The 27,149-nt window shown below is 50.0% G+C and overlaps 1 protein-coding gene across 3 annotated transcripts in view; it reads left to right on the forward strand.

The window, feature by feature from the left end:
* Positions 1 to 26,675, forward strand: part of SH3RF3 (SH3 domain containing ring finger 3) — a 378,293-nt gene extending 351,618 nt beyond the window's left edge. Inside the window, exons 9-10 of one of the 3 annotated variants that reach the window (XM_032419248.1) lie at positions 16,219 to 16,553; positions 21,803 to 23,420. In XM_032419248.1, the coding sequence (XP_032275139.1) occupies positions 16,219 to 16,553; positions 21,803 to 22,382 (915 nt within the window). In that variant the 3' untranslated portion in view covers positions 22,383 to 23,420. Of the gene's footprint in view, positions 1 to 16,218; positions 16,554 to 21,802; positions 23,421 to 23,490 lie in introns of those variants that run through there. The other 2 variants (XM_032419250.1, XM_032419249.1) reach the window with 2 other exon arrangements.
* Positions 26,676 to 27,149: the final 474 nt, after the last annotated feature.

Below are 27,149 nucleotides of genomic sequence, written 5' to 3' on the forward strand. Positions count from 1 at the left end.
TAGTGAAGGTTCAAGAATATCTTAACCTAGTCAGGAAGCCTATTGTTTCCTTCCTTTGCCCATGCCAGACCTACTAACATCCTGCAGTGTGACATTCTTAGGGGCACCAAGAGTGCTGGCATAGTGCCTCTTGGGATTGGGTGAAGAGCAGATATGATCACGTGCATGTGAGCTTTTGACAATTGTGGCACAACCCCAAGGTGAGGTACCCCTACTCAGATCATCTTAGACTCTTTAAGCGAGTCATACAGTGAGATCTCATACGCAAAATATTTGAATTTTCTTATTAAGCTGGACTCTTCTATATCAAGGACTAAGAGATACTGGTTGTTCAGATGTCCTCTAAAATGCCCTTGGGCTCTCCATGAGCCTCAACAGGTGATTATGAAGACATTGACCCTGAAGGACCATAGCCTTGGGGAAAAGTGGAAGTCCTCGAAGCTTATACTTCCTTCCCCCTGAGCAGGGGGCCCTCTGGTTGCATAAACCTCACATCACGTGGTGACTGTTAGGGACTGACCCAGAGGAGAGAAAATTTCTCCTCACATCTCTACAAAGTCACGGCCTTCACCTCCAAAGACCTTGTCACTCTCTGCCCTCCAAGGAAGAAATGGCAAGCCATATGCAGTCAGCAGCACATCACCCATTTCCTGCAGCCCCTAAAAGGAGATCAGGAGATCAGAAAGTCCTTCTCCCAGCCAGACATGTGTGGGTAGAGGAGAGCTACTGCCTACTTGGGTGCTCCCAGCAGGAGATGGGAGATCAAAGTGATTGGATCACAGCCCCAGGGAACCCTCCCTTCATCATAGACCTGCACAGAGGCAATCTGTTCCTGCTGCGGGGTCCCTGCATGTCTGCCTCCTCACCTCCCCCACCCTGATAATGACATACTCCTTGAGGGACTGCAAGGCTGAGAGAGGCCCTTGGGGAGAAGGTCCCCTGAGAGTCCTGTCCACTGACAATGACAAAAGGACACACCAAGTCCTCTAAGCTAGCTGAGCAGTGTCTTTGCAGAGGGAAAGGAGCTGCCTGGTTGGAGGCAGCATTTTGGGAAAGCAATTTAAATACTTTTATGTCCTCACAGCCTTGGTAACTTTCACCTTCCGTCTCTTTTTTATTTCTTCTCTCTTTCTCAGTTCCTGTAAAGCCACCTATCTGTCTCTGATACACTCAGACTTGCATGGATTGGATTCCTTGGGCTATCTGAAAAATGCATCCTCTGGCTAAAACCCTTCTACCCCAATTTCCAATCCAGCATGGGAATCAGCACGGGGCCTTCTTGTTGGTTTTTATGACCCTGCTTTTTTATTTGGGTGTATTAGGTTATCTAGAACTCTTGATGTTTCCAGTAAAACTATATTGAAGTTCAGATCTTGGCATCTTTCCTGACAGAATTCTTCTCATCTATTATTTGGATGCTTGGTTAGCCTTCAATTGTACATGTTTCCAATGTTTCTGTAACATTTTCCAAAAAAGCCTGTTGGGATGTGTTTTCCTCTTTCCATCGCACACTTGTTTATCACAAATGCAGTATGTGTGTGTGTGTGTGTGTGTGTGCCTGAAGCTCATATGTGAGATCTTTATACCCGATGATAGCAGTGTCAGCACTCCTATTGTGTAGGCGTGGTCTGGACTGGGAAATCTCACGAGAGGTCAAAGTGAAATCTGCCCGAGTTACTCTCGCTGTATAACAAATCACCCCCAAAACTCCATGGTGTAGAACAATAATCACTTTGATACGCTTAGCTCATGTTCTGTGGATCAGGACCTTGGGCGGGGTACGCCCAGGAGACTGTCTCTACTCCGCCAGGTCTGGGGCCTCCGCTGAGTCTAGGAGGCTGTGGAGGATGTGCTGGTGGGAGCAGAGCCACCTGCAGGCACGCTCGCTTACAGGTTTGGCAGTTGATGCTGGCAGTTGGCTTGAACCTCTGTTGGGCTGTTTGTCAAACACCAGCTGTGGCCTCTCCATGGTGGGCGGGCTTGGGCTTCCTTGCAGCGTGGCAGCTGGTTCCGAGAGTGAGCGCATGGCATCTTCATGCTTTGGATCACGAGTGGCATTTCCAGTGTGCTCTGTCAGTGGAGGCTATCACAAGGTCTCCCGCACATGGGAATGAGACACGACTCCTGTCACTTAACAAGGGGAGTGCCAAAGTCACTTTGCCAGGAGGGTGAGTGGGAGGGGAGACAGTGTTGTGGCCAAATTTGGAAAATTCTATCTGCCACGTCACCCAAGATCTAGCTCTGTGACCTCTCATTCTTTCCCTGAGTTCAGCTTGTCTTGCTTGTCTGTTACAGCTATCTCCAGTGCAGTACTTTTTAATTAAGTGCAAAAATCAATTCTGTTCCAGCTCCCACTGACATCCTGGGCAGAGGAGACGGTAGCCTGGGGTGCCAGGAGCCCTCCTACCAAACTGCACAGCCCCATCCAAGCCTGCCGCTTGTCAGTGCTGGGCACCTACACACACCCCTCTGCCTCCTCGTTTTTCCCCTGAAATAGATTGTCAGTTTCTTAATATTAGGGAGGGGGGCAGGGACTGCTTTATGAAGCTGACAGCCCCCTGCTGCTCAGTGCTGCACAGGTGATGTGTCCCCTCAGGCCAAACATGTCATCACAGCTTGTAGGAAGGATGACTTCAACATAGCTACCTGTGAGGACCATTGATTTAGAAGAAAAGACTAGATCCTGCACTGTTTCTTTGGCTGAGAGGTGATACTCTCTTCTCCAACATAGTAAAAAGCAGCTATGAAGTGACACTTAAGTATCATTCATACCAAGACTTATTCTTGCAGAAAGAGGGCATTGTGTCCAATATCTCCATGGTACCAGACAGCCGTGTAGTAACCATATTGAGAGTGACGCAGACAAACGTGCTTCTCCCAGGTGTCAGGCATCTAGCATGTATGGTTTCATTTGGTCCCCATGACAACCCTCTGTGGTAGGTACTCGTGTTACCTCATTTCTGAGGCACAGAAAATTTAGGTCCCTTGTTCACAGTGTATGGCCGGTCGGTAATAGGAGCTAGAGTAGAGCCAGAGGGTCTGCGTCCGGCTCTTTGCTGCCCTGCTGCCTTACCTCTCTTTCCCTTCTTCATCTGGAGTCTTGGCTTCAGAATGAACATCCCAGGGCCCTGCGACCCGCCATTTCCCAGGGCACACCCGACAAGCCTGCCGCATGTAATCCAAGCCAGGCACATCCCTCCTTCATTCAGCACCCATTGACGGTGGGCCGCATGTGCTCAGGGTGCCCTGACCCTGGCCTCGCCTGCTGTGTGGAGTGATGGTGTCGTGGGACCACCCTGAAGAAGTTGGATGTGCGGCTGCCACAGGCCGACCGGGCCCTGATCGCACTTGTGCAGCGCCTTGGTGGAGTGCTGGGCTGGGCTGGGCCTAGGACCCAGGGGTGCGTGCAGCGAGCTCTGCCCTGGGGAAGGCTTTGTTGGCAGTGGGGCTGAGAGGAAAGAGAACGACGTGACTCAGCTGCCCTACGTGGATTGGCTGTGTTAGATCTGGGGATGGCACCCAACATCTATCACTCAGAAAGTTTCACTGCATAGAGGCTGGTTCAAGGAGCTGCAGGGCTGATGGGGGCATTCGGGCCAGCTTAGCCCTGGAGATGTGGCTGTGTTCAGGGGCAGTAAGTGAAGACTGGTTAGACTCAGCAGACACTGAGTAATGTTCCAGAACTTTAGCCAGGCCCCGGTGTATAGGGCAGATCAGGGGTGGGAGGGCCCAGGTCAGAGGCTTTGATGACACCAGTAATGAAGAAACAATAAACCCTCCCTCCATTCACTCATTCATCAACTGCAGGGGGAATGGCAGGTGGTGTGACAGGTAGAGAAGGCCTGGGATTCACCATTGAGACCTGGATCCAAGCCCAATTCATCTCTCTCGACTTGAATTTCCTCATCTGCAAATGAGGTGACTGTGACCCATACCCAACTGTTATGTATTGGACTGAATGTTCATGTCCCCCCAAAATTCATAAGTTGAAGCACTAACCCCCAGTGTGAGGTGGGGCCTTTGTGGGTAATTAGGGTTAGATGATGTCATGAGGGTAGAACCATCATGTTGGGATCGGTGGCCTTGAAGAAGAGGAAGAGAGAGACCTCCCTCTCCATATGCACACCTAAGGAGAGGTGGTGTCTGCAAGCCAGGAAGAGAGTCCTCACAAGCTAGCAGTCTGATCTCAGACCTCCAGTTTTCAGGCTGTGAGAAAATAAGTTTCGTTAGTTAAGTCACCCAGTGTGTGATATTTTGCTGTGGACACCTGAGCAAACTAATGCAGATTTTGTTACCAGGACGTGGGGTGGTACTCTTACAAATAGCTAAAAATGTGGGTGCAGCTGTGGAACCAGGCAGTGGGTAGAGCCTGGGAGAGTTTGAAGTGCATGCTTGATATATGGACATTAAAGGTAGCTCTGGTGAGGGCTCAGAAAGAAAAGAGGAGAGTTGGAGAGAAGCTTCTCTTTTCTTAGAGAATATGTAAATAATCATGAAGAGGACACTGGTGGAAATATGAATGTTAAAGAATAGTGCATCTTAGGTCTCAGAGGGAAATGAGGAACGCATTATTGGACACTGGAAGGAGGGCACTCCTCCTTATAAGGTGGCAAAGAATTTAGCTGAACTGTGTTCTCCTGTTCTGGGGACCTTTGAGCAATGACATTGTTGGTGAGCTGAGGAAATTTCTAAGCAAAGGGTCGTAGGACTGGCTTAGTTCCTCCTGACTGCTTAGAGTAAAATGCAAGAGGAAAGAATAAACTGAAGAAGGAATTGTTAACCAAAAAGGAACCAGAACTTGGGCGTTTAGGAAATTCTTAGCCTATCCATATTGCAAAAAAATGAGAAAGCATGTTCTAAGGAGAATGTAAGCGTGAGGCTGAACAACCGTTTGATGAAGAGATGCCAGGTGTGGCTCATGGAGGTGACCAGCAGTCTCCACAGGGGCCAGGAGTGCGGGGACACTGCCACTTTGAACTAACAGGAACGGAGCAAGGAGGATGGAATGAAGGGTGGTTGTAGGACGTCTTGGATCCTACAGGACCAGACCATCCAGCTATCTGGCCGCAAATGTGCGCTATTCTTCAAGCAAGGGGAGGAAGGACGCTAAGGCGATCCAGAGATCATGAGGGCCACCACCTCAGTTCCAACAGGCAGGTGGCCTCTGATGGAAGCCTTGGAGGTAGGTCTCCAAGGGAGGCACTGAACCATATAGGATTATTCTCAAACTTCAGGCTCCAGTGGGATTTGTCTTGCTAAGTTTTGGACTTGCCCGGGACCTTCTTCGTCCTATTTCTGCCATTTGGAATGGGACTGTCTCATTTATGCCTGTGCCACCGTCGTGCCTGGGGCCACATGGTGTGTCTGAACCATACTTCCACCCTCACTCGTGTCTGATTTGAATATTGAGATAAGACTTTGGACGTTAGACTTTGGAGTTGAAGCCTGAATTAATTAAGACTTTGTGGGTTTGGATGGAATGAATGCATTCTGCATAGGAGAAGGACATGAATTTGGGAGGTAAGGGCAGAATGTTATGAACTGAATACTTGGGTCCCCTGCCACCCAAATTCATATGATGAAGCCCCAATGTGATGACATTTGGAGATGAGGCCTTGGAGAGGTAATTATTAGATGAGGTCATGAGGGTGGAGCCCCATGATGGGATTAGTGGCCTTAGAAGAATAGGAAGAGAGAGGGCTCCCTTTTCATGCCCCTGCAGTGAGGAAAGGTCCTGTGAGGACTCAGCAAGAAGCCGGCCATCTACACCCGGGAAAAGAGCCCTCACCGAGAACCTGACAATGTTGGCACCCCAATTATGGGTTTCCAGCTTCTAGGCTAGGAGAAAATACTTTTCTGCTCTTTAAGCCACCCAGTCTTTGGTATTTTGTTAGGGCAGCTTGAGCCAACTAAGACAAGGTACATTAAAATAGAAATGGTATACGCAACACCAGGCATGTGGTCAATGCTCAGCTTTCTTTCCTCTATGAAACAGACGTGTGGGGGTGCTGGCATCATTGCCTGAGAAGGAAATAAGAGAGTGAGAGTCAAGCCTCTGGAAAGGGGCAAGACCTGCCACATGAATGAGAGTGATAAACAAAGAGGTTGGGGAAAATGAGCATGGGCTGCCATGATTTACAAGTTTGGAGAAATGGCCTCCATCCCGGTGTGGACCCCACCATCCCAAGCAGCCGAGGTGCGCTCAGGCTGCTGCACTCTGTTGAGGAGGAGGACAAGGACAGGCAGCCAGGTGCCAGGGCGTTGGCCTGCAGATGGCGCTGAGAGCACAAGCCCCCAGCCCCTGGCCACTCGCCTGGGCACGGGCATGGGGGACGTGATCACCTCTGGATGTCTCTAATCAGGGCTGGGCAGAGCGAGCCTCCCCAGTCCTCCAGCTCAGAGCTTCGGGCGTCTTTTGATGGTTTTATTTGTGTGATTTCTATCTTTAAAAAATGTCTAGGTGAAGTTGCAGATAAAAGACCTAGAGCTCATTTGAGACCTTGGGGCTAGAGATGCTTTCACCGTAGAAGAGAGAATTGAAGAGCCAATCCTGTGTCAAAGCTTCTGGCAAGAGTACATTAATGAGTGAAGCAAGAGACCAAGTCCAGGAGCATTTGTACCTGGGGCTGGGGGGAAGGCGCAGCGCTGGCAGGAAGGATCCAACCACTGTGCAGAAGGGCAGGGAAAGAAACCATAATACAGAATCAAGGAGCCCAAGAGAGGGCCCTTCTCAAGGGGGAGGAGATGAGGAATGTCGGTGCCCTGGACAGGTCAGGTTCAGGGTGCCCAGAGGCCCAGCTGAGGTGGGTCCATGGTGTCTTTGTCTGCTCTCAAGTTCTAGTCCCCACCATATTTTCACCATCTTTATTTACTGTGTTTTCTGGGAGCTGGAAAGGGCACCTGGTGCTTTCCAGCCAGCAAGCTGAGTGTGAAAAAAACAACATGGTTAGTGTGGTTTTCTTCTCACAACGCTCCTGCCCTGCAACAGAGACTGGGGTGTTTCTTTAAGTTGGGAGCTTCTGAGTGCACTGTTTCAGGGACTTGGGAGGATATTTCTCAACCTCTTATTGCACAAGAGGCTTCCAGAGGCTGAGAGACATGTAGCTGGCACTTGAGTCCTATTCGATCTTCCTTTGTGGTGGATAACTGCATGTGCTAGCCTTCCTCTGACCTCAGCCTGTGCTCCCGGGACATGAGTGCTGGCTGAGGGCCAGGTGAACAGATGAAGACCACTGGCATACACCACCACCGTCGCTGAGGTTCGTGACAGCTACTCCTTGTTGAAAGCCTACTCTGTGCTGGGCACTCTGCTAGGTGCTTTACCTGCCATCCCATCAGTCCTCTGATCAGTGCCGAGGCTACTGTCAAGATTCCGTCCTGAGGAAGCAGCCCAGAGGAGCCAAGAGCTGCTGGGTCACAAGGGTGGTGGGTAACTGGCCAACCCCATTTTATCATCATGCAGCCCTCATTAGAGTTCTGTAATCATGGCTCTGTGTAAATACCTCAGTGCCCATCTGTGAAGTGACTTAAACACATGAAAACCTCCGTGGTGCATTGCACGGGGCCTCCCACTTATCGATGCCATGTTGGGATGACATGCCTTCGTTCTCAAGACAAAGCAGTAGAGCTGGCATTAAAATTTGGAAGCAAGTCCCAGGTTTAAATCCAAATGGTGCAACTTTCTAGTTGATTACACTGTGTCTGTTGATTACGATCTCAGAGGTTATGTTTTTTCTATTGGGTTGTTTTAAAAACCTAAGAGCTAATGATGTCCAAAACTTAGTGCCTGGTTCATAGTGAGCTCTCAAGAAATAGTCTACAGTATAATTAGTTATATATATATATATATATATATATATATATATATATATATATAGTCCATTTTACATATGAGCCTAAGAGCAGTTAAGTGACTTGTTCAAGATCAGTCAGCTGATCAATGACAGTGACACCCCCTCCATCTATCTCCAAAGCTGTCATGATGTGCCATCTTTTTGAAGTTCCTCAGGGAGACAGTATCCTCTACTTCAGGAGCTCTTTCCTGCTGCATTGAACTTGGCTGGTCACCCAAAACCACTTGCCAGGCCCAGCTCCTGAGTGTTGTCCTCTGTTTCTGAGTCTAACAAACTGCTGTAATCACAGTGCTTTGGAGGACCCAGATCCCACTCCCACTTCTTCTTCTGTCCATTCAGCTCCCTTTTCAGAGTGCCCAGCACAGTGCCACAGGCAGAGCACTGAACAAAGGCTTCACTTAATGGTTTCAATCCTCAGGAAGAGCAAGAGGGCAGCATACTGCAGCAGGCATCTTTCCCATCAAAAACAAAAGCTAGAGAAAGCACAATCAGATTGGCACATTGTTATCTGCTGCTTCCCTTCCCCGTTATTTTCATGAATCAATCTTCAACTTTGGTCTTTTGTGAGGGCAGTATTTTTGAAGATGTGTTTTCATGTTTAAAATAGCCAATAGCTAAATGCACATTTTTCCTGTCTCTTTTGATTAGCTTGTGAACTTCTTCCTCTTTATTTAGTATAGATCTTGTATTCCTCTACCCTTTCTGAAGATGCAGTACAAATTTATATTGTTATAACCCCTTCTCTGCTCTTACAGTAACTGTATTTTCAGGCAGAGATGTGTCTTTCCCCATCAAAATTTTAACAAGGCATAGCTTTTAATTACCCTTTCCCCATCTCCAATAGGAAACTTTCCAAACATGAAATTTTAATCAAAAGGCTTCCAAGTGTCCCTTGCTGTCTGGGAGCCAGACTCAGTATATGAAGATAAGGATGCACCATGTCCCTTCGTTTTTTATTTTGATTATCTAAAGGCTCCTCGAAGCCCCCAGCCAAATCCATGTGCATCAGGCCTCTCACTAGCTCCTTCCCAAATGTACAGCTGCGAGTCATTCTAACAGGTATGAGGATTGATGCCCCTACTTCTGCAAGCTCTGGCCTTCCTGGAGGCCCCTGATGCCTGCCCCGTGGGGTTCTTAACTGCCCGTAGGTTGATGTGGCATCTGAGAATTGTTTGACCATCTTCTAAACTGATTTTATTTATTTTATTTTATTATGTTATGTTAATCACCATACATTACATCATTAGTTTTTGATGTAATGTTCCATGATTCATTGTTTGCATATAACACCCAGTGCTCCATTCAATACGTGCCCTCTTTAATACCCATCACCAGGCTAACCCATCCCCCCACCCCCCTCCCCTCTAGAACCCTCAGTTTGTTTCTCAGAGTCCATATTCTCTCATGGTTCATCTCCCCCTCCGATTCCCCTCCTCATTCTTCCCCTCCTGCTATCTTCTTCTTTTTTTTTTTTAACATATAATGTATTATTTGTTTCAGAGGTACAGGTCTGTGATTCAACAGCCTTGCACAACTCACAGCTGATTTTGCTTTCTGTATCGTTCTGTCTGTTGTGTCAGCCAGAGTCTGCCGTGGCCATGCGGGCCTGGAGCGAGTGCGCAGCTGCAGGGTGCATGCCCCCACCTCCTGTCGCCCACTGGCAGGAGCTGGTATCACCTTCCCTCCAAATGCCCTATGACTATCACCATCACATGGTCCCCACTCCGTCTCCCCACCCGTGGCCGCGTGCTGATGACCTTGCCACCCAGAGTCACTCACTCACCTGCTCTCCTCCCCTCGCACCTCATCTGCCTCTAGCATGGCTCTGGGCAGCTCCCAGTGTCTGCCGAGCACACTTCCGGCCCCTCAGCCTACTCTCAGGGAACCAAGATATGCTGTTCCCTGCCTTTCTCATCTCCCAGGCATTTCCTCCGTTCTTTCCATACCTTCTCATGCCTCACCGGGACCAGGTCACCCACAAACCAACCCCCTTCATTATATCCAATCAGCCCAGCCCTCAAGGCCACCCCAAATGCCCCCTCTTATAAGACCACCTCTTCCATAAGCTAATAGCAAAAGTTCTTGCTGGTTCATCACATCTAGTATCATTATGGTCGAAGCAACAGGTGGCAACTTTTTCCTTTATTATGTTTCCCCTGTTAAACTAAAAGAAATACACATTTGACATAATGACTCAAACAAATACAAAAGTGCATCACACCCCTGTAACTAATATTAACAGTCTGGAAGGAATATTTCTATGCTTTCCTCAGACAGTCTGCAGATGCTCCCAGGTCACTGAGTGTCCACCCATGATCTGAACAGGCCCCATGACCTGTGATCATTGTCTCCTATATCTCAGCTCATGCAAGCACAGAGTGAAAATGTGTGATTGTGTTTGATCCTTTGTTCTCAAAGGTAGAGTTCTCAGCCACCCTTCTGACTTTGAACAGAGCATGTACCCATTCATGGGCACAATCAGTTGGGGATTCCTCTTCAGGCTGAGGTTTTCCCAGACTATCAGGGCTAAGCCTCGCAGTCAAGTCTGAGTCGACGTACTACGCACCGTGCTACCCACCATAGGTGGCCCAGCGTTCAGCGTGTGCCTGACCAGTGATTTTAAATGTTTCCCTGCACAAAGAAGAACTAAGAATCTGTTTGAGAGGAACTATGCTGTGGCCACCTTAACATAGGTTAACAAAGGAGACAACCTGATAAAAAAAACATGGTACTTATAGGTCACATTTACAGGTTTACCTCATTTGAATGAAATGAATTATACCCCTGAAAATTTTAATGTCCCATTTTATAAATCAAGTTCTATTCTTTTCAGCTTTTTATAATTTCACAGAGAATTTTCCGTAATTTTTGGTTGACTCTTAACTGGCAGCAGTTCTTAATTTAAGATTTAAATTTCTTTTCCCTTTTGCCAAGTTTTTACATTAATGTTCTGTAAAACAATTAAGGCCCCTAGGGAGGCCCCTATTTTAATCATAACAGAAAAACTATGATTGTATTATTTGTAAAATGTTTTACAGTTTTCCTATAATAAATGAACACCTTCAAATATCTCTTTTTTTAATGTTAGGTTTCCAGATGGTTCTTTTAAAGTAGGGTATGACTTTATTTTAGGGTATGTGTGTCCATATGTGTTAGTGTGTGCGTGTGTGTGTGTGTACACACACAAATTTTTTTTAATGAAACTCATAAGCTCTTACTTCTCTAACATGATGATGCTCTGTTTACGTGCTGAGGAAGGCTTTCAGAACTACCTGTGTATCTCAAGAGCCAGAGCTTCTGGAACTACCTCATCGGATGCCAGCAGTCCTTGGCTCGTGCCTGTCCCTCTGGCTGCCGTGGCCTGTCTTGCTTGCTGAGCCTCCATTCATACATCCGCTCTTGGCCTTCAGAGTGTGACTAAGGGGGACGGCCCCACCAGAGAGCTGGTAGGCAGCTCAGACCCTCAGCTTAGACTCAGCACGCCCATGCAGGCCAACACTCGAAAGCGCGGCTTTAAACCCATGCATGTTCCTTGGGCTGGGCATTTAGTAGGTGCTCAACGAACCAGTTTCCTTGTTTCCCCACCTTCCCATGAAGCTGGTCCCTTCTCTGGGTTTCTACAGCACTATCTGTAGTCTTCTGAAATCATTAGGAGGTTAACACATGACCATTGGCTTACAATTGATCCCTTCCTGGGTTCTGGATCAGAAGCACTCTTTTTGCCTCCATCTCAGACCTACTGAGTTAGAATCTTTGAGGGTGGGGCCAACATTTACACTTTATCCAACTCCCTAGTTGGTTCTTTGTACCCAAAGTTGGAGAGCCGAGAGACCCCGTGTTGGCCTGTGGGCTCTCTCAAGGCAAGATGAGGGTTAACAGTGAGACACCTGCCTCAGGTGGAAGTGAAGTTGATTTTATTCATTTAACAAAAACATACTGGGAGCTAACTAAGTGGTGGGTGTTTTGCAAAAACCTAAAAATAGCACATCATATAAACACATCAAAACAGCCACACAATCAAATATTTGTGACACGCATTCATAATTTAAAAAGCACTCTTCCATCTGTCATCTTAACAACTCGGTGTTGGCAGAGCCAGGACTCGGAGCTGCACCTTCATGCCACTGGCCTGGGCTGCCCCTGTGCTCCTATCCTGTTCCAGGGGCAGAGGAAGGGGAGGGAGGCCTCATGTGAAGGTTGCCTGCATGGGCGCAGTGAAGGGCCTCACAGAGAAGTAGAAGCCCATCACTCATTTTGGGAGAAGACAGAAGATGAGGGCACGTTTCTCTGCAGATGTGCCTTCCACACGCGGGACTTATAAGAGGGAGGCATTTTGTTCCCACACTTCAGAGTGTTTGTTGTCCCCCTACAAGGCTGAAATGGCTGTACCGTGGCCTTGGGATGGAAAGTGACCCTCCTCCAGAGAGGGGAATGGAGGCCACAGACGGAGGTAGTGGAATGCTGGCAGGAAACGGTGTAGGACAGCAATGAGTCTCCTAAAACACTAAAACATACCTACAACGACCCCGAAATCATAACAGCATCACCATTCTCTGCATCTGACTGGGCTCAGGAAAGTCCCTAATTTAGTCCTGTTCCCAGGAGAAACCCAGACAAATCCATCTTTCTTTTAATAAACCTTTAGTCCAGATTAACCTGAAATTGTGTCCTCTAAAACTTCTTATTGTCCCGTGGTGTCACTCCTAAAATTGATCTGCAAGTCTGTTCCCACCACCAGCAAAGTGCCCATCAGCAGATTCTTACCTGCATCTCCCAGAATAGGGCGACCGGCAAGGGAAAGACTTGGAACACCTACATCCTCACTCCCTGAACTCTGGGTGCATGGTAATCGCTAGGTCACCAAGTTCCACAGCAATCTGTAGTAACTGGGTACATAAGGCATTAGCAGAATTCTGTCACGGACGGCAAAGGAGAGGGTTTTCCAGTCGTGATATGAGTGTTTGCCAAAGTCAAATTAAGAAAACGATCTATTATATTTAATCGTGGGGAACTGGGACAGCAAAATTATCCATCACATCCGTGCACCTCTTTCCAAACCACAGCTGAGGCCACACTTCCTGCAAACACGCTAAGTGGCCCAGTGGCTCTGTCTTCTCTCCCTCACAGCATGCCCCACCATGGCGTGGCCCGTGGCTCCAGGGCTTTCTGTCCCGAGGCGGCGCCTTGCAGGAAAGCATTTGTTGATCGAACCTCTGCTCTGCTCTTGAGGCTAGAAGGACACCACCATAGGAGTCACAAGCGTGTCATGCTGGCTGACAGCTGGGCCCTGGTCCCTTCCTTTCTTTTTTAACTTGCTGGGGTGTCTCAGGTAGGGCTGTGGTTTCACCCCTGAAACTTCTTAGAGGCAGCTCCCCACTTCTTTCCTCGTTCCATCTCCTTCCACCTTTGTCACATATGAGGGAGAGGCCAGGGCCACCGGCTCTGAATGGAGGTGAGCTCATCGCTTGTCCCAGGGTGATAGGGACAGTCAGTGTGAAAACGCTCTCCCACACGGAGCCCCTTTGACTGGGACGCTGGCGGCCATCTCTCACGGCAGGCGCTGTCCCACTGGGCATGTGCCTCCTCACAGACCCCTCTGCTGGTGGTGCCATTGACGATCCGGCATCACGGCCAAGCGGGCTTGTCCCTGCCCTGGTGCCCACACTCTCAAACAGCTCCACACGTGTTCGCCTCACCCCTGGTCCCGGAAGCCCGCTGACCTCACGCCAGGGCCGGCCTGCACCCTCCCCTGCGGTCTGTCCCAGCGAGGCCTAGCCTAAGGCAGCGGCAGCAAAGGCGGCTGGGCCCACAGCCCCTCAGGGACTGCAAGCGGCGCCAGGCGGTGGCTCCTCCCCCCGGGGCACTGGCAGGGCTGCACGTCCACTGCACAGCGGGCATAACTTAGGTCACTGTGCTTCTGGCCGTATCCTGTTAAATCACTTGGCATCTCCAGCTTCACCATCCCACTGGATTAGTAACTGGAAAGTGAGCGTTGGATAGCATATAGCTTCTGTGATACTTGGGTGTTTCGTTTGGGTGTCCACATGGCTCCTAGGTCCGGTGGGCAGGCTCACCCTCCCGGAGCACCCAGAGGGCCATGAGCTATACACCGCCCCTCACGCCTACACTGTGTCCTCCAGTGCCCTCCCTTCATGGCCTCGGATAAGGAGACTGTCATCATGAGGAGCAGACACACGCGGCCAGCTGTCAGCACCTCTCATTGGTGGTGGCCTCAGGAGCCCCAGCTACCTGGGAGACAAGGAAGCCTCTGATGCCGGCTGTGTGGCGCCCCCTCGTGGCCAAACTCACGAAGCTCTCCAAGCGTATCACCGCGCTCTGTGGCTGCGGAAGCAGGACAGAGCTGGGCAACATAAAGAGACAGGGGGCTATCCTTCGCTGCGTTACCCCATACCCACCTGCTCCCCACCAGCCTGGGGCTTGCCCGTGCCAGCAATTCCTCACCAGAGACAGTATCCAGGACATCTACTTCCATTCTTTCTATCAATATCCTTGCAAAGGGTAGAGAAAACATACGGACTTGTTCATACTAAAGTGTTACTGGCTTAGCTTAAGGATATGCATTTTAGAGATGTGTATTTTAAGAATATTTCGGCACCACTTAACCCACCCTCCCCCAGGAGCCTCTAACCATGCAGACAAGGAAGGTGGGAAGAGGAAAGCTTGCCTCAGCCCACCTCAAGGTCTGCTCAGCCCTGTGACCAAATGACCATTGCTGACTCAGTGACTATAGTTTCAGACTTCCGTGTGCTGCCGCTGTCTTACACCGTGTGCCCATATCCCCCTGCCACCTGATTTCCACTGAACATTAGAAAACTAAACTCTCAGGGTGCCTGGTTGCCTCATTCGGTTGAGCGTCTGCCTTCAGCTCAGGTCATGATCTCGGGGTCCTGGGATCGAGCCCCGAGTCAAGCTCCCTGCTCAGCGGGGAATCTGCTTGTCCCTCTGCCTCCCCACCCCACTCATGAGTGCTCTCTCTCTTGAATAAATAAATAAAATCTTTAAGAAAAAAGAAAACTTGAGTAAGGCCATAAAAATGGTCAAATCCCAGAGCAAGGGTGTTGTTCTAAAAGCACTTCTGCATGTACACACTTTCTCTTTCACACATACATCGCTCACTGGCAATGTTTCACACACTTCCTTACGTGCTTTGTGATCAGCAGGCTGAGGGAGGCTGATGTGCCCACTCACTGACAGCGATATGCAGAATTCAGGGCAGACATAGTGGCTGGTCCCGGCCACCCGAGGACACTGCCCGGATCCTTCTCTGGGTCTGTGTGGCCACCCCAGCCTGTCTCTCAGTTCCTCATTGAGAGCTTGCTCTGAGCCTCCAGGATGTGAGACTAAGGAAAGAAGGGTCAAGGTAGTACTGAGCGGGGCCTCCAGTGAAGACTCTGTGCTCATCATCCCACCGGCAGGTGGCTTTGCGGGGCGCAGTGGGTAGTCCTCCACGAGAACTGGGAGTGAGCTATGGAGCAGGGGAGGGGTCTGCACATTGTAGTGGGATGGTGTATTCATAGCCCCATGATTGTAAGGGCAGATTCTTCTGATTATGTCACTGGTTTTGTGTGTGAGGAGCCATGACCTCATGTTGTCACATTCTATTAACAGCCCTTTCTCTTAAGATAAGGAAGCCACCTGCTGGGCAAAGAGGTCTTATCAGGATGTTTCTCACTGAGGGAATTTGGGGGAAGAGAAGTCGCCTTCACTGGGGAGCTGCCCTTGGCTCTGGGACAAGCGGTCCTTCCCGCCTGCAAAGAACTTTCTCGGAATAAATGTGATGAATACACACGCACACATACACACTGTGTGGTACAAATAATTCTGCAGAGGAAAGTTTGCATACAGTGCTGCCCAGGGTTTCCAAACAAAGATATGCAGGATACATGGGCTTCGGCTATATAAACCCAGGGGTTGAGGGAGCTAATCTCAGGAAGCCTGATGTAGAATCATTTCACTGCCTGCTCGGGTAAAAAGAAGCCAGTTGTGTTGACTGCTGGTTCCTGTGGCACAGCAAGTGAAGTCCCCATCCAGGATGGCCCTGCCATGGCAGGGGGTACGTTGTTGGGAAGGGCCCCCCACAGCATCCTCTCCCGGGAGCGGTGCCTTCGGGCCTGCCCCCGGGCCTCCTGGGTCTGTTCTGGGTACTTGTGCCAGGTTTGGGGAAAGAAAGGAAAATAAGAGTTGGAGAAACTTTCAGTCTTAGCTCTGTTTTCTTTCTTTAACCAGCTTTACAAGATTTTGTTTAAAGTTTCTAAATAAGATTATATTTCTCTCCCTGTTCACTAACAACAAGGGCATTTAGGAGTATTAACTCACTGGATTTCAATTCTGTGTGTCTTTCCAGAAAGAGAAGAAGAGTGGGCTGCTGAAGCTTCTCGCTGGGGCATCCACCAAGAAGAAATCTCGCTCCCCACCGTCCATCTCTCCAACCCACGACCCCCAGGTGGCAGTGGACACCTCACTCCAGGGTGCAGTGGGGCCCGAAGTGTCCTCGCTGTCCATCCACGGCAGGGCAGGGTCCTGCCCCATAGAGAGCGAGATGCAAGGTGCCGTGGGCATGGAACCACTGCACAGAAAAGCGGGCTCCTTGGATCTGAACTTCTCCTCATCCCCCTCCAGGCAAGCACCTCTCTCCATGGCTGCCATTCGTCCTGAGCCCAAGCCTTTGTCCAGGGAGAGGTAAGGGGGGGAAGGTGGGCTCACGTCCTCTGGCACCTTGGTGTGGGCTTGTCTCTGAGATTGGAGCCATTGAGGGAAACAGTGACAGTGGGGATGTTCAGCAGATTAAATTTACCAAACATCCCTCTTACCCACATCTACTAGGCTCCTGAGCTTGGATGGTGAGCATCAGATAAAACACATTTGGGAATGAGGGGGAGCATATTTCACATTCTGAATCCACCTGGGTCCTGAGTTTGGGATTTGCAAGGGATTCATCAGGACATTTGGCAGAACTGATGGGGTACTGAGCCCAAAGAGTGAGCGATGATGTTAGTGAGGGACTATGTCCCCTCAGCCCTGTGGGACACCTGGAGTGAACCCCTGGGCTGAGTCCCATGGTCTTTGTGCCCTACCCTGGAAGCAGCTGTGACATCTTAAAATTATAAAGCATTACTCCCAAATTGGCTTCAATGTATATAGTCTATTGGGTTGAACTATACAAAATTGCCAATATTCATTTGTTCTTTACCAAAACCAGAAATTTCACAGTTAAGCCTAGAGTTTTACAGAGCAATAAACTGAATCTACCGGGGAGGGGGCCTCGGGTGCCGGAACTTTACAAGGGGTCAGAGGCTGGGCCCATTTGAGGTAGTCCTTCGAGAGCTTCAAATAAGGGTTGGAAGGCACTGCAGAGAGAGGGGATTGTGTCAAATTAGGACAGTGGCGAAGTCCTTTCCTTTCTAAGTGCCTTCTCGTTGGAACACTGCTTAAATAGTAAAAATGTGAGCAGTCTCCTGAGAAAGCAATCTTGGCGTTTCTGTCAGAATCCCCCCTCCCATCAGCCACACTGCCTGACGGCCTGCTCTTTTCCGTGCCCCCTGGTGCCTGAAGCCTAGAAGGCCACCACTGTCCTGAGCACCCACTAACCTCTGGCGCCAAGGCAGAGCTAGCTGAGGTTCCGCCTAAATGGGGGATGACAAACCTTTTCTGTCAAGGCCCAGATGGTAAAGTCCGCAGACGTTGTAGGTCATAAGATCTCTGTCACAACTACTCAGCTCTGCCATGACAGTGTGGGGGCAGCCATCGACAAAGCGGAAATGATGGGTGTGGGTGTTCCAGTAAAACTCTACTGACGGACACCAAAATTTAAATTTCATGTGATTTTCTTGTGTCATAAAATAGTCTTATTTTGATGTGGTTTTCAACCATTTAAAAAAATAACCGTATTCTTAGCTCTCGGACCACACAAATCAGCCACAGGCCGGTTTGCCAAGACGTAACCAGACGATGGGCTGTAGCTGGGCTGATGCTGTGGTGCTGAGACCCAGGGCTGCAGAGAAGACAATCTCCCCAGGTGGTGGAGGGGCAGCACGAGCTGGTTATGGATTTCTAATCAAGCGTTGTAGTGTAAGTCCGCATTTATGCTTGCATTTAGAATGATAGCTCACATTTTTGGAGTGACATTCAGACAGTCACCAACCAGTATGGATTCCAGCCATAAACACCTAGAACAGCCATGCTGTGCATGCGGCTTACCATCTGCTGACACTGTTCTCGGTGTCTTGTGTCTGTTACCTCAGTCCTTGCAAGAACCCTACAAATTCGGTATCCCATCTTATAGAGGAAGAAACAGAGGTTATTGAAAGGCTGTCACTTGCTCAAGATCACACAGTGACTTAGCAGCCAAGCCAGGGCTTGAAGCCAATTTGGGGGTAATGCTTTATAATTTTAAGATGTCACAGCTGCTTCCAGGGTAGGGCACAAAGGCCATGGGACTCAGCCCAGGGGTCCACTCCAGGTTTCCCACAGGTCTTTGCTGGCTCAGAGCCTCAGAGCCTGGGCTCTGACCCACTCAGAGGAGCATGGTCAGCAGTCCCCCCAGTGTACAGTCTGCCCACCAAGGAACCTGGGTGTTTCTGGCCTTCAAACAGTATGGACCACGTCATAGCCCTGCCAGGATATCAGCATATGCTTCTGGGTCCTCCACAGTTGATCACCAACCCCCTGTCTGTCCAAGATATACCTGCTGTTCAGACTCACTCAGTGCAGAACCCATTACCATAAGGTGCCTCCCCTATAGCAAACCCCCAAGCCCTGCGGAGACTGGGTTCACACCTTCCCACACCACACCTGATGCCACACTGCACACATACCACACACATGCACACACATACCCCCAAACACACACACCACACACGTACATGTACCACACATACCACATGCCACACACATACCTCACACACATCTCACACAAATACCACACACGCACACACACTTTCTCTCTCTTCCTCTATTTCCCTCCAGGGAGCCTCCTCCAACTTTCTGTAACTTTTTCATATCAGAACCTTCTTCCTTCCACAAGACCAACCCCCAGTGGCCTGTGATTTCTGAATGTGGTTCCCAGTCCTTTGCCTCAGGTGACAAAGTTGGTGACTCCTGAGAATGACAGACCTAGATATTTCAAAGCTGCTCTCATATCTCCCCTAGGTTTCTATTCTCCTCAGATCCCTTGACTTCCAGACTCCTTCATAAAAGGTCTTAAAAGACTCTATTCTAAAAAATCATGGGAGTCTATGATTAACTAGAAAGTTCAGAGAATTACTCTCATTCTGTGAATATTCCATCTAATCAGGGCTTATTGTACCCAGAGACTCGTGGCACCCTGCTTGTCCCCAGCACGCTGTGCAGCTCATTAGTGATGAGAGTTTTCAAAATACAGCCTGAAACCAAGCTACTGCCTAATGAGCCCCCAAATGCCCCCTCCCCTCACCCTGTGCAGCCCATAGGCTGCCTCATGTCCTGGGGAGCCCCAGCAGGTTGGAGCAAGGGTTTAACAATGGAAAGGCTTAGTCTCTGGGCGGAGGCAGCTCCAGAAAGCACTTGGCCTAGGGCCCCTGCAGGCTCGTGAATAAAACTTAGCCTGCAGCTGGAGGGGAGCAGCTGTAACAAGACTCCCTGCTGCGGAGGCCTGGGCATTCTCTCTGCAGGCCACAGACTGGCAGAGAGCCTGCTGTGCGCAAGGCCCCTTTACAGGTTCAAAGGTGGGAGAAAGGCAAAGGGCAGCTGGGGCGGAGACTCCAGGAGATTCCTACCACCAGCATGCTGAGGAGGGGGCCTCTCTCACCCTGAACGGAGCGGCGGGGCTGTGGTTGCTGCATGTCAGGGGGTTCTCCTATGTACAAAATCCCTCGGATCTCTCCATTTCCCTCCTGAGGATTTGGGAAGACACCGGAAGCTGCTCTCCAAACTGCTCACAGAGGAAGGAAGTTTGGGCTGGAGGGAGGCCGCCCAGGGGAGCGAACCACGGAGAACTCCCCCCAGGCCCACCGGCCAGGCCCGCAACCCAGCTCACTAGAGGCAGGCCTGGCTCTCAGGAGACCTGTAGGAGCCAAACCCACAGGCCTAATGTGTAAACCAGAGTGCCCATTACTAACCCTTGCTCGGGAACCTGCTCTTAGGTAGATATATTAAGCCCTATGGACAGTGTATGCAGGGAGCCACATTTCTGGAAGGTACTTGGGTACACATAAGAGCAGGGTAGTTATGGGATCCAGTAACACTGTCTAATGCCCTGTCTCCCTGGCAGGGATATGCCGACCCTGGGCAGGTGCGGCGGAGTTCCTGGGCCAGCCGCCCCACTGCGCGTCCTCTAGATGCCTGCTTCCTGGCTCTCTTACCCCTCGGGGAGGTTGCAGAGTGGCTCTGAGAAACAGGCGCACTGACCACTTATCAGCCAGTTCACCCAAATAGGTGTCTTCATTCTTCGAGTCCCCGTTCCCCCATCTACAAAGTGGGGATATACATATCTGATAGTTACAATATTTGTAAAACACATAAATCAATACTTGGGAAATTATGGATGCATGAAAAAGAACAATAGTAATATATGAAATGATGTCTGTAATAATATGAAGTGGTGTGACGTATAGAAGAATGATCTGATGATGCCTCCAGGGCTGCCTGGCACCTCCTCCCCCACTTTTGATTGGCAACATTTTTTTTCCCACATGTTCACATAGTCCATGTATTTATCCTCACCTCTTACCAGCCTGTGAATTGTTTGGCTTTGTCAGGATTTAAAAGTTTTTTGGCTTTGATCTGTTATGTGTCATGGTAGGCAGAGTAATGGCTTCCTGAAGATGTCTATGCCCTAATCCCCAAAACCATGACTTTGTGGCCTCACATGGTCTCAAGGAATGAAAGCTGCAGGCATAATAAAGGTTGTTAACCAGCTGACTCTAAAATGGAGAGATTATCTTGGATTATCCGGGCAGGCCCAGTGTGACCACATAGTCCTTGTAAGTAAAAAAGGAAGGCTGCAGAGAGGGTCGAGGTGATGCAGTGTGAGGACTCAAAGATGCAGGAAGGAGCATCCAGCCAGGAATGTGGGCAGCTTCTAGGAGCTGCAAAAGACAGGGGAGTGCATTCCCCCTCGAGCCTCCAGAAGGAATGCATCCTGTGAGACTATTAGATGTCGACTTAAAGAACTGTGAGTAAGAAACTTGTGCTGAATTATTGTGGAAACTTGTTACAGCAGCAATAGGCAACTAATACATGTGTTGGTATTAGAGTTCAGTGTTCAGGATATAGACGTACGCTTACTTCCAAGTTCCTAGAGGGACCTTGCTCTGTGATGATCGCATTCTACCAGGTTGGGGATCGCACATCATCAACAGCACTAAAGCAAGTGCTCTGAAGAGCCTGCCACTCAGAGGCCCCCTTGGGAGCCCTGCTGTCAAGAGGGGGCAGATGACACAGGAGGAGGACATGCCACACCGCACATGTAAAGCTAATTGCAATATGCAATGGTAGGAATTCATTCTGATTTTGAGCCTTCTGATTTCCTGAGTTTTATGTCTGAAAATGATCTGTGGTTGACATAACCTTACCTCAGTACAGGGAAGTCTTTTCTGATTTATGACGCCACGGTCACAACATGGGAGTAGCTGCTGTCCTTAACTGTTCATTTGGCCCTTTGTGTCTATAACAGGGAGTATCAATTACTTTCAAGCAGCAGGAAAAATAGCTCAGAGTCTTGGAATGATCTGGACAGGAACGTTAAATCCTCGACTCTTATACAAAAGGCCCACATCATCCAGCTGGGCTCATTAAGTCATTGAATTGCTCAGAAGCACCAAATTACTTTCTTTCTAGCAAATTATATTTTCAGAGTTGCTTGTTGCTTCACATCTGGCAGTTGAGGCAAAAGCCAAAACTTGTGTTTGAAGTCTGAGAAATCATCTCACTCTTTGCCTTTTCTTCCTCAGGGAAGAGAAGGCGGCGGGTGTTTGGAGAAGAGTGGAGGGGGGCAGAGAGCCGCAGGTAGGGTCCGCACTGGTCCCTGCCATCGCACACACAGCCTGGGTGCCGGACCCACAGATCTCACAAACACGGAGGCCAGCTGTCCTTTGGGGAGTGGCTGCAGGCAGCCATTTACAGAGATTCTGGGCTGGGAGGAGGGCGAGAGGCATACTGTCCTTTCTCTCCTCCTTTATACCCCAAAAGCCAGTATCTGAAGCCCAAGGACAGCAGTGGGAATGGGCCCAACCCTCCCACACCTGCAGCCATTCCAAAGCACTTAGCTTGCCTGGCTGGCCCTGCGCCCTCAGCAATAGGAGCCCTGCTGGCCTGCCAACGTGGCCTCAGGAGCCACCTTGCTGTCTGCCCCCTGCTCTCACAGCCTGGAACAAGCTGGGACCGGGAGCTTCCCAGAGTGGGGCCTGGGTCTTCTCTGCCTGTGCATCATCCCCCAGCCTCCAGAGTACCAACCCCAGGTGCCCCAAACCATGGCTTCCTTGTCCTGACCCCAATGGGCCAGCGCCCCAGGCCCTATGCACAGGTGGCTGAAGAATGAAGACTTGCTCAGCACTTTCACCTTGACTCCCAGACAGCAGCAAGCAAACATTCGTCCATAGAACTTGTTGAAAATCCACACTCCTGGACCCATTCCACAGAGATTCATTAGTGGGCCCAGGATAGAGCCAGGGATCTGACCCAGGGGTCGTGGAGTCTATGGCCACACTTTAAGAAAAGCTGATGTAGGATCTCTTTGGTTTATAATGTCCTGCTTTCTCCCAAACCAGAATATACAGGTCAGAGGCTCCACGTAGAGAGCCCCGTGACAGTCCTCAGGACAGCCAGCTGTAGGGACACCTGGATGATCTCCTTCAGGGGCCATTTGTGTGGCTGGGGCCGATGGGGGAGGCAGAACCCAGGCGACAGGCCTTCACAGCCGGCAACCCAAGGGAGATTGAGGGTGAAGGAACCACAGCCCAGGCACTGCCAGGGAGGAGAGAGCAGCAGGACAGTGCCTCCCACGGGTGGGCCCTATTGTCCAGGTCAAGCCCTGGGCCTCCGAGGTCCAGCATCACCAACCCTCCAGTAAATGGCTCCTCCCCTGGCTCATTTCCTCTTCAGGGGTGACCCAGTCCCCGAAGGCCATCGGTCATTCTGCTCCTGGGCCATTAGTCTGGCTGACATTCCTCTCCTGTGGCCAATGGCAGACAGCACGAGTTGAAGTGTACGCTCTGGGCTGGGCAGAGGGGCTGTTTGCTGGGTGGTTGCCGTGGAGCCGCAGGTCCAGCTACACGCACTGCCCACCTCCACACCAGCAGCCGAAGCTGCCCTCCTCCAGCTGCAGCACCCCCAGGCGAGGCCACAGTCCAAGCTGGGCCGGAGGGAGGGACTGCATTTCAGGCAGGCACATGCCAGCTGCATAGATCGGGGTCCACAAGGACACCACGGGGAAATTATTCTTTTTAATTTTAATAAACAATAAAAAGGTTGTTTAAAAATTAAAATCAAAGTAGAAATTTTTAAAAGTGGGGGAAGTAGCCCCAAAATATAATAATTTACACCGTATGGAAAAGGAAAGGCAGAGCGAAGAGCAGGCCCTGGGGGTCATCCTCCAGCCTAGGGTCAGGCTCACCCAATGTGGTGTTTGTTTCCCCCCCAGGTACCGCGTGGTGGTCTCGTATCCTCCCCAGAGTGAGGCGGAGATTGAGCTGAAGGAAGGCGACATTGTCTTTGTGCACAAGAAGCGGGAGGACGGCTGGTACAAGGGGACCCTGCAGAGGAACGGCCGCACCGGTCTCTTCCCGGGCAGCTTTGTGGAGAGCTTCTGAAGACACGCTCCCCACACCCCGCTCCCCAGGCATGAAGGCTCCCCGAGATCCCCAGGGGGCAGAGAGAGGCAGTCAGGCCACCGAGGGTCCAGGTCCCTTTCGAGGCTCCTGGCGAGGCCACCCTGGACGGGGACAGGAGCCGGGGGATGTGGAGGTCGTGCCTTTGCCCACAACCCCCCACCAAGAGCACACCCTGGGGGTCGTTCTCCGACAAAATGCTTCCCTCTGTGTAAACTGTAAAGAAATATCTTTGAAAAGAGAAGCTGCTGATGCGGGTCGATTGGCTCTGTGACGGACTGCTAAGCGGCAGCATTCTTGTTTGCTGCCCACGCGAGCCTGGAAGCTGCGGAAGGGCTGCAGGGCTTGGGTGGCGGGCACGGGGCCCAGGGCATCGGCAGAATGTCTTGACGAGCTGCCCTGGGCTTCTCGTGGGGGGTCCAGATTGCTCCATCACCTCTCTATATACCTCAGTCGCCTGCCACCTGGCCACTCAGCAGGGGTGTTCCCGGCGCAGGGCCTTGGCCGGGTGGCCAGCGTCCCTGGGGCAGCCCAGCACACAGCTCCTGTTGGAGGCACGAGATCGCACTTGGCTTTGTCTCCTACCCATATTATAAGCCACACATTTCGTTTTGCCGCCACTGTCCCTTTGCATTGCTTCTTTCTTACAACATCTTTTTAAAGTAAAGCTGTTAGACTTTCTATATTTCTAATAGGTCATACATTGCCTATTTTTCATACATCTGGTGCTGCCTTTTTGTAAAACCAGTTTTGACTTGGTTGAGCTTGAAAGAAAAAAATGAGCTGATATCAAGTGGGCAGAATTTTTATATGTACCATGTGAATTTTGGAAAACTCTGAAAAGCCCACATACTTAACATCAGTGCTGGCTACTGGTCCGTGAAGAAGAGGGAATCCATTTAAGTGGTTGGAGGGAGTTTGGAAAAAGCCAATTTCTTTAAACCCTTACCAAAGCCCCATGCTATGTCTAGACAGTGGTAATTATTATTCAAGAACTGGAACCATTTCAAGGAAGGGTCACTATAATTGCCTTTTGTGTGGCAGTAAAAAGAACATGAAGGTCAACCCCAGCCTAGGAAGGCAGAATTTTCCTTTTATTGCTTTAGAGAAAATGACTACAATTAGCATTATCAAAATATGATTTCTCAGTACTGAAACGTGCAGTTTTCAACCACAGTTCAGATTTACCACCTTGTGACGGTTTCGTCTTTTTTTTTTTTTTAAATAAATATTTCCCTATCAGGCAGTACAAATGTTGGTCTAGAGACTGGAAGTACAATGAGGAGAAAAGGGATTTGAGCCATTGCTGCAGACTTGCAGAATCCAAGGGAGCCGGGAGGAGAGAGAGGGGAAGGGGCACCTTTGATCCTGGGACTTTGCCCTGGATGGGGTCCATCAAGGCCTCTTCCTGAGCCCAGCAGCCCAGCCCTCCCACAGACACAGACGGGAGAAGCCCTGTCATGAGGCAGTCTCGTTCTCAAGAGAGTCAGACCTTAAGGATAGGAATGTTCCTATCAGCTCAAAGTCACAATTCATAAGCCCCTTCTCTCTTTACTGTTACAAAGCCACTCAAGTTTAAATTAGGCTGACTAAATTAGCCTTTGGTAACATAGGATCGCCTGGTTTTCAAAGATGCAACAAAATCCAGAAACACATTCCCTCGCTTGATGTGATGCCTTTGAAATACCAAACACTTATTTTCAGAGTTCCTAATTTGGGGATGTGACTTGGCTATCTGTTACCTCCAGGTGGCTACCATGCTGGTGGGATCACGCCTAGACAAAGGCTCTTCTCCTCTCTCCAGATGATCATAGATTTAAGAGACTTGAGAAATTTGTTCTGAATCAAAGAAACACAAAATCCAGCTTAAACCCAGGGAGCCCTGGACATGAGTTAATGACAACCAGAAGGTATCCACTTGCCATTGATGCCAAATGAGTCGCCTGCCATGCACAAAAATCATGTGCGTGTTTAAAATCATGCCATCACCAAAAATGTGCATGGATTAACATGCTGAGTGAGACACGGGTTCCCCAGGGAGACCAGAACTAATTCAAATCCCCAGATAATAAGGAAAGCTTTTTTAAAAACATGAAGGCAGTTACCAAGCAACAAAACAGACTAACTTGGACCTTATTTCCTCTCCCAGCCACCGCCCACACGATGCTCGTGGTAGGTGGGAATCGCTGAACAGCCTAGTGAGGCAGCAGCAACCAGCACCCCTCACGGCAGAGAGCTGGGGCCAGCGTCCAGTGCCTTTGCAAGGCATCAGCTGGCCTCTCTTGTGGCAGAGTTGGGGCAGGCATTGGTATGACCTCGGGAAGGAAACAAGGCCATACGCCAGCCATCACCAGGACATCCTTTAGGGTGGGACTCCCAGACAGCAGGGAAGTGCACGACCAGCCCCCACGCTCTGGGCTGCTGGCAAACACATCCCGCCAAATCCATCAGCCTTCGTGACCATTTAGCCCACAGACAAGAGCAGGAACAGAATTAGACCCTTTGGGCCAACTTGCCCTGAAGAACAAACTCATTTTGGCTACTAAGATGAAACCAGCACCTTGTCTGAACCCTCACATTCTACCCTGGCCCAGCAACTTACACTTCTTGGTTATCAGTGGCATTTGGCAGCCAAGGTGACTCGCTTTGAGGAATGCAGTAGAGTCCATAGCCACCACTGAGGTCAGCGGACACTGAAATGACGGGGATATCTGGTCCACCAAAGGGCCTCAGAAGTGGAGTGGGGAGACCGTGGGCAAGCAATTCCCTGGCAGCCTCACTGTGTGAATGCCAGGCTCTGGTACCCCAAACAAGCTCAGCTGCCTGGCTGGGAAGTTCTTTGTACTTTGCACAGTTCACACACACACACACATACACACACACACCGATGTTTTTGTTATACACAAATGTCAGCGTGTGATTTTGGAAGAACTGACAGTGACGACAAACTATGATGCCTGTGTTTCTGAGTCTTTAAATAAAAATGAACATGGAGAGGTCTTGTGTCTGGATGATGTGAGCAGTGAGGTTGGGGGCAGAGGCCGAGTGGGCCCAAGCAGAAATGCCCAAGTGGATAGGAGCATGAGGGGGCAGGTGCCACCCTGTGTCCCTGCTGGCCAGCACAATGGCTCACACACCTACCACCGCAGAATGCTTCCGTGTGGGGAGCACAGGGTGGTGGGTCATTAAGGAGACCAGGAATATCAAGACAGCCACATCCAGCACATGCCAGAGATCCACTGGTTGGGCAGTAAGTATTGAGCCACAGGCTGGTCAGTGTGCAGAACCTCTAGCTCTCCTCCAGTGGTTCGTTTGCCTGAAAGGTAGAGTGACTTTTTCCAGATGACTCACATTCCTTTCTTGTGGGAAAGTGTTTTGTGCCAGCAGCAAAATCCATCAATTCCAGAAGTGCCTGGAATTGACCTCCCAGACCAGCACACTCATCGCCCTGCCCTTGTCTGTCTGGCCCTCA

Source organism: Phoca vitulina, unplaced genomic scaffold, assembly GCF_004348235.1.
Source record: "Phoca vitulina isolate PV1807 unplaced genomic scaffold, GSC_HSeal_1.0 scaffold22, whole genome shotgun sequence".
NCBI lineage: Eukaryota > Metazoa > Chordata > Mammalia > Carnivora > Phocidae > Phoca > Phoca vitulina.